The sequence below is a fragment of the Pygoscelis adeliae genome, unplaced genomic scaffold (assembly GCF_000699105.1).
Source record: "Pygoscelis adeliae isolate BGI_AS28 unplaced genomic scaffold, ASM69910v1 Scaffold850, whole genome shotgun sequence".
NCBI classification, from domain to species: Eukaryota; Metazoa; Chordata; class Aves; order Sphenisciformes; family Spheniscidae; genus Pygoscelis; species Pygoscelis adeliae.
In genome coordinates, this window is record NW_008823882.1 from 98,736 (window position 1) to 106,589 (window position 7,854).

At 49.4% G+C, this 7,854-nt stretch overlaps 2 protein-coding genes across 2 annotated transcripts in view; one reads left to right on the plus strand and one right to left on the minus strand.

Annotated features, from left to right (window-relative positions):
- Window positions 1–6,894, minus strand: SGTA (small glutamine-rich tetratricopeptide repeat (TPR)-containing, alpha; the record flags this gene model as incomplete). The annotated part of the gene is made up of 10 exons (XM_009334735.1): window positions 6,749–6,894; window positions 5,439–5,542; window positions 5,147–5,231; window positions 4,381–4,480; window positions 3,150–3,254; window positions 2,828–2,966; window positions 1,921–1,983; window positions 1,446–1,483; window positions 330–419; window positions 1–82 (listed from the first exon to the last, which is right to left on the minus strand). Coding segments are annotated over exons 1-10 (906 nt in total), but the record flags the coding sequence as incomplete, so codon positions are not given.
- A 489-nt stretch (window positions 6,895–7,383) lies between these two features.
- Window positions 7,384–7,854, plus strand: part of THOP1 (thimet oligopeptidase 1) — a 9,711-nt gene continuing 9,240 nt past the window's right edge. The window contains 1 exon segment of the mRNA XM_009334746.1: window positions 7,384–7,392. Within this exon segment, the coding sequence (XP_009333021.1) occupies window positions 7,384–7,392 (9 nt within the window).

Genomic DNA, 7,854 nt, shown 5'->3' on the forward strand with positions numbered 1-7,854 from the left:
AGTTCGACTCCTAATCTGGCTCCGTAGCTGCTCTATTAGTTCAGGATTCTGCTGCTGCATCTGCTGAGCAAACTGCTGGCCCCTGAAGGAGAACAAGCAACAGTCCTGTCAGTGCTCTCACGCGCACACAAACACGGCCTGGTGCTGGGAAACTCTTTACAGCTGACTGTCAAAACTCTAACAACTAGTTCACATCACCAAAAGAGGCAGTCCTTCACCCAACATTTGAGCCTTCCTCAACCGGTAAATTAAGGTTCCACTTCTGGTCAGAAAAACCCCAAATCCATTTACTGACCAAGGCAACGGGGAACACCCAGCTCTCTACTCACGCTTGTATGAGGCTGGCAAGATCATTCGTGGAAGGGCTGGTGCCTGCTGCTCCCATGGCGTTGTGGCCACCAGAAATCATCCCGGACATGCTGAGGAAATAAGATATTGCTCAGAGCAGGAAAAAAAGAAAACCCACAGAAATAGTTTGGTTTACACTGGGAGGGGACTGTCAGGATAACGGGACCTTCCCACACAGATTGTGAAGTTATCCGCAAGGGAATCTTCTGCAACAACTTTGTGCATTAACTGCAGAAGAGTCACTGCAACATTAAACTGCACAACATGTAGAAATATTTCCAATACCGTCAGTTACTGTATTCCCAGAGATTCCCCCTTTTGTGTGCAAGCCCTGTGTTATGTTTAATTAAAACACTGCCCTTCCTCCCATTTCCTTGCTCTGCATCAAACGAGATCTACTGACAGGACAGCCTAAACACCGATCCACGCACGGTGAACAGCCCAGAACACGCTGGGTCTACACAGCCCCTTCCTCTGGAAGTCCTCAGGCTGCATCTGGCACGGAACCTCAGCTGGCAGCGGCAGTGGAAGGAGCAGGCAGAAGCAAATGGAAATGGTGGCTGACGTTCAGCCCTTTAGCCGAACTATCTCATATGGTAATCAAAGGGTGAGCTCCAGAAGGTCTCTAACTCACTGCCCACCTGTGCTCAGGAGAGGTACCTGCCTTATTAATTTTATGACTTTATATTATCTAAGCATCTCACAAACGTTGTGAATTGATCCTCATAACCCTGTAGCACGAAGAATGGAAATGCTCTCATTCTAACGGAGATGGAGCTGACATCCTGTCTCCAGGTCACAGAAACACTGCGCAGCAGAGCCAAACTGACCCCGAGCTTCCCAAACCCAATTCCAGCGCCATGACCTAGCCTGCCCCCCTTCTGCAAACGTTTATCCTAAGATCCCTCTTCAGCAGTCCAGAGCGCTCAAAATACACGCTAGCTCAGGCAGCTGCTCTGGTTTAAAGGCTGCCCTCCACGCTTCTGGCCCAAGCACCCTCCCGCTCCCACCAGTCCAGACCGACTGCAAATGCCAAACACACAGAGCCTCAAACGAGGGATTCAAAGAGGAAATACAAGACGGGATCAAAAACTTACAGCTGTTGTACTTGTGGATTGTTCATTAGGTTAGATGCCTATTTAAAGAGGGGAGAAAAAAATGACACCCTATTTAGTCAGAAATGACTGGGTAGATATGCAGATGTTGTGCCATTCAATGACAAACAAAGCGAAGGCAGAAATACTTGGAAACAGATCAATAGGACAAAAATAGCTACGAGAAGCACAGTGCAACACACAAGACGAGGCTGGTAATGCAGAACAGGCACCCTTTCCACGTCCAGCACATCGCAAGGAGAAGCCTGTGAATAAGACACTGGCTCTTCATTTGACTGACCTTAATGAAATACAAGCACAGTTTCCTCACAGCAACACCGAAACCAAGACATGAAATGAAAACAAGTCTGCTGGAGAGACACAGGAGCTCCCCAAGCCATGTACCGAGACATTTCATCCCGAACAGACCAATGCACAGACCAGACACAGCCTGGCTGTGATCTGCGCCCAAATTTACCATACTCATGAAGCCAGGGTTGTTCAGCAAGCCCGCTAAATCGAATCCTCCCGGACCTCCGGTCTGTAGGAATAAAGAAGCCACAGGCAGATGATGACATCCTCTCACTTCCCGATGCACGTTACAATGAACATTAACACTTTACTCCCGGTGTTATCAGAATCTGGCCTTCAACCACAACAAAGGGAAGAGGCTCTGTCCATGCCCTTCCTGTGAAGTCAGCCAGCCTCGGGGGAGGCTCACTGGGGGAGTCAAAGGGCAGATGTCTGCATTACATGGCTTACTGATCACCTCTCACCAGCTGAGCCACATTAGCGATGTACAGCTGTAACCCATCACAACTGCCAAGTTAAACACACCCACTTGGTCACCTTTGCACTGGAGAAGTCTTTAGAAAATTAAAGTCCCCTTCAAAACGATAACTAACATCTTCCTGCACAGAGCATGTCAGCAGCACGGTCACCAGCTTTCTGACTAGGAAACCTTCAGGTTTCTTAAAAATATTCGTAAGAAAAAAAGCCACATAAAATGCCCTTTTAGTACTGCTAACAGGTCACTAGAAAAAGAAAAAAGCTGGATTTTAGGAGTAGTGACTTTAAGAAATGTGCTTAAGGCAAAATTGCTGCTTCAGAACACCCCTTTCTCATCAGTCATTTTCCAGCTCTTTCAAATAAGCCCAAGGTGACCATGCTCAGGCAGTGAAGAGAAGTTACACGCTCCAGATTTTAGTGGAAATGTTCACAGCAGGACTCATTAACTATCTCCCCTCTGCCTGCATGCAAGATTTGTATTCTGAACACAAGCCAGGTCATCGAGGCTCTGCCAGACAGCGCCTGTTAGCACTTACGGTGAAGAAGCCTCCTTCTAATCTTACCCACATATAACAAGCATTAGTTTCAGAACTTACTGGACTAGGAGTCTCCTTCATTTTCTGTTCAGCTATTTTAAGATTTGATTTGTACGTGTCATTGTCCGGATCCAGCTCCAGGGCTTTTTTGTAGTAAACAACAGCTTCTGTGTGTTTATTTAAACTGGAGAGGGCCAAGCTATTAAAGTGGAAATAAAATAAAGTTACAGAGAAGCACTTGCAGGCTTCCTCCATGCCCAGCAGAGGTGAAACACTAGTATTTTTGCATGGCATTCCAGGGCAGAACACCACTGATAATATCACTGCCACTAGGCACTTTGAGATTAAAATTCTGGCACAAAAAACCCCTGCTCTTACTTACCCCATTCTGCCATAAGCTTTGCTGTAGTTTGGATCAATGCCTATAGCTCTTTCACAGTCTCTCACTGCTCCGGCATAATTTCCTAGTTTACTGTATGCAGCAGCTCTGGAGGGAATGGAGAAAGACATGCAGAAAAGACTTACCAGCTTGAATACGCTGATTAAGGTCACCCCTGTTCCCTCTCCGTAGTCTCCTGTTGTACAAGGCAAAGTCAAGTGTGAACTTGACATAAATCCAGGGCATATCTAGGTGAGCAGGCTGCTATCCAAACACCCGGCTCCACGTTCTGCTCCTACTGCAAATAAACCGAGGCTCTCACTCCTCTTCATGGGCTTTCCAAGAGGAGCCTGGGCTTTGGGGAGGCACACAAGTATCACACTTGCTAGCACAGTCTCTCCCAGCTTCCCTTATGCCCTGATTTCTTGGTCATAACGACTGTTTCATCCATTTCCCCACACATTCCACGTAAGAGGGGAAAACTGTTTTTGAAGCCATAACATGCTCATTCAAGGCTCCATCTCGCAGCTCTTGCGGACATCAGGGCACCTGCCCAAAATCTCATGGGACTGACCCTCATGCAGTTAAAGCAAGGCTTAGCTAAAAGCACCAGCTGCAGCTCCTTGCCCCAAGAAATACCTCACCATGTCATTAGCATGTGTGCAGACACTGATTCCTGTAGCCGGCTGTACGTACATACTCATGATAAGCACAAACTAAAACAAATCCTGACTGGAAGCCTGTTTTATTCAACAACTGTCTTCCCGCCAACTTCCAAATGCTTCTGCTTAGAACTGAAAAAATAGGAAATTCGCTTGCATACCCAATTTTGCACACACATCAACTCACACAGTTCTCAGTAACGAGCCTTCAACTTGTCTCATTTCACTCCTTTGTTTGTTATCAACACAGCCTCTCAAACCTGGGCTCTCTATCCCACTTAGAGTTAATTGCATGAAAGCAGACAGTATCACTTGGCATCCTTCTATCTCCTCAAATGCCTAATAGAGTTTGTTTCCACGCCCACATCCTATCTAGAGATGCCAGGGCACAGAGCTGGCAGGAGGCACAGGAATGTGTCACTATGAGCTTACAAAAAAGCCACACAAAGAGCAAGCAACAGAACAAGCAGTCTACAGAACCGCAGAAAAGGGATTTTGACCATTCAAGAGTCTTAGCTGTAAGTAGTAAGAACAAACACGGGTGTACAAGGGTGAAGAAAGATAATCAGTACCTGTTGCAAAAATACACAGCATTGGATGGGTTTAATTCAATTGCTTTTCCATAGAAAGACACAGCAGCTTCAAAGTTTTCTGCCTTCATTTGTTCATTTCCTAAAGAGATGGCAGAAAGGCTCACGAACGAGTGAAAAATGGGGACAAAACAAAAGCAACAGGCCTGGATCTACGTTCTACTTAAGAAAAACAGAACAGGAGAGAAACCAACCACTTGCAACTTGTGCCGGTCAAAGCGCTTGCAAGTGAGAGTCGTGCTCAGCAGCGAGGTAGGGGACCCACGTCCCGGCAATTCCAGGTTGCCTGATCCCGCAAGCCCCCTTAGCGCCCTCAGCTGTCCTCCCACCTCGGGCACACCTGAGGCCTCCCCAGAGCAGCACTGCATCCTGAGAAGCACTGCAGTGCCTTGGCTCGGAGAAAGCTCTCCACTGTGCTTCAGCACTGATCGTGCTCTCTTGCACGGCAGAGAAAAGGCAACACGCAGAGGAGAGCTCAACAGGAAAGATGCCCTTTTCTACACAGCGCGGGCTGCTCAGGATGCAGAAGGAAATGCTGACCCAGCTGTCTATCTAGGCTCTGTGGCAGCTAAATTATGCCGACCTACACACACTCCTGGAGCACAAGCAGAGAAACAAGCAGAAGTGGAAGGGTTGATTCCATCTGCTTTCTTCCCCATTCCAAGCACTCCCCAGGCACTGAGTGAATTAAGCCTCCCTCCCCATTATCATCTAAACCTCATTATACACCAGCTCCAGAGGAGGTTACCTTCAGTCTTGAGTCTTTCGGCTTCAGCTATGTCATCTTCAGAGGGGGTGATGGGCTCCGAATTTGTTCTGATGTGTTCAGGCTCCTTACAAGGAAAGGGAGAACGCTGTGCTGCAATAAGGACTCCCACTGAGATGTACTACGCCTCCCCCTTCCCAAGCGCTGGCTTGTCAAGCCCAAAACATTTCACTCCTACACGCCTCCGAGGGGGCAGCATCGCCACAGAAATCAGAGCTCACTGCTTTGGCTGCTTAAATTGAAACTCAGCGCATATTTTTGGGCACTCGCTCACCTTTCCTGCAGCAGCTTCGAATATTTCAGGAAGAGTCTGGGACACAGCTAGGCCTTGGTCCTCCATCGAGACACCAAATGCTGTCTCCAGGCACTGGATGGCCACTGGACAAGAAGAGTCAGGTAATCAGCTTCCCCCATTCCATCTAAATACTTAGCCTCCTCCCATAGCACCTGAATTTCTTACCGTTGAACGTACCAGGAAAGAAAAACCACCCTAAACCACACAATTCCACACACTGGACTCAGTATTTGGGCCATATCCTCAAATTTTGCCCCAACCTCAGAGCTGGGCAAACCTTAGCTCTGGAGACCAAGCTCCTGGATCGAGTCAGTCACAACTCCCGTCCCCTCAGGTGACTCCAGAGCAGGTGCTGGGGGCAGAAGTTAATCAAACTGGGGCTTTACTTGCCCTCCCGCAGCCGTGGGTGGCAGAGAGCAAGAGATCTGCATGTTTCAGGAAATGGTCACTTGCCAGAGGGTGGCTGCTCTGTGAAGCACTTTGGCCACGCAGAGGTGCATGGACACCAAACACTGGGTCCTGCGGGGGCTGCGGCTGCCCCCACCTCCTCCCTCATCAGGCACCTGGTGGGGAAGCTGTTCCCAGCACAGAGGGGAACCCCAGCAACATAACAGCGCTCAGTTTTACAAAACTCTGCCATATTTTACAATCCAAAAGCACCAGGAGTAAACCCTTCCACCCACCCTCTTCTCCTGCCTCGCCCAGGAATGTACCCAACACTCTGAAGACGTGCCTGTGCTCTCTTTCAGTGGGACAAATGTACAGGCCAAAGACTAAAGCGTAAGCTCCTTAAGTGGATCTTTTAAGACCAGGGTGCTCTCACGACCAGCGAAGCCCTCTGAAAAAACCTGTATAAATACTCCAGGGCGTGGTGTGGAAAAGCATTTTGATAGCAGAACAGGGAAAGCACTCCGCAAGCATAAAACACTTCCATGCAGCCACAAAGTTCTCATTTTACACTACGAGCCTCCTGACTCCACCTCATTTAAGATAAAACTTTTAAGTCACAAACCCAGGGTCAGGGAGGCTTTTGATCCCAGGTATATCCCTTCCTCGAGCTAATCTGCTTTTGAAAGAGATAACAAGAAATCAGATAAGCAATCAGCATCCCTAATGCCCTGGGATACCTCCCCAGGAAGACAAATTCACTTCAAATCTTGAGCAAGGTTTGATGTTAGGAACAGCCCAGCCAAGTAAGAGGCAGAGGAGAGCAACAGTGTCCAAATTTCCCGAAGCGTCGGGCTGACAGAGCTAGACACGTGAATAGGGAAGCGCATACAACCACCTACCTTCCAAACTCTCCTGAGCATCTGGAGACAGACCCCCGTTCTGCAGCTGGTCATGTAGAAACTGGATGATGGAGTAGGCAAGGCGCTTCTGGTCTGCCATTCTGGGAGGCTGTGAGCAGTTTGTTTCAACTTCTTGTAACTTTTAAAATATCTGGAGAGAGAGAAGTTATATGACTTGATGGACAAGAAGTCAAAGAACTTTTCTGCTGCTCTCCCCTGGTATGAAAGGGGAGGGTAAGGGAGTTGTTCAGGACCGGCCAAGGCCTCCAGGGCCTTCGTTAAACTCTCTGCTGTAACCACGACCCCTTTACGTGAACCCTCCAGGCCTCAATTCACCCTCTTCAGCATGAGCTGCACAGCACAGTCCTGCCCCACAAGGCTCCTGCCAAGGGAAATACGTAGAGGGTGTTGCAGGCACTTGGGATACCAAAACGCCTCTGACTGACCAGGACTAGACAAACTGAGCGCTGAGGAGATCACCACTAAAAAAAGCCACAGTCCCCTGCTTCCAGAGCATAATTCGATCCTGAAACAAAAACAAGGGCTGAAGCAATTCGCCACCGTTAGCGGAGCTGGGGTTCAGGGCTGCCAATCCTCCGCGCTGCTTGCCAGTCCACATCACCTACCCCGCCAGGATGCCGACGGTAAAGGAGAGTGAGGACACAGGTAGGAAAGCGACCCCCGTAAGCAGTCCCCAAGGCCGGGGCTTCGCAAAGATCCCAATGCAGGTCCCATAAGCAGGACAGACGCAGCTGCTTCCATAGCATTGCCGCTGAGCTGCAGCGCTCCGCCTCGCCTGAACGCTTAACTGGGTTTGGGGCACATAAGACCATTCAGGGCGATTTTATAGAGAAAGTAAATTGTTTAAACACAACCTCTGTGAGAGAGAGCCCAACAGAGCTAAGCTGGCCCCAACCCACTGAAAGACACGGGAGACACGGCCGGCCCCAGCCGCAGACGGCCACGGCGGTGCATGCCTTGGGCAAAAGCCTGTGCCGGGCTCCCTGCCCCAGCGACAAGCGAGGCCAGAGAGCCCACAGGCCCTCCCGGGCCCCCGGGGGCAGGCAGAGCGGAGGGAGGCACCTCTCCCCGCCCACAGCGCCGGG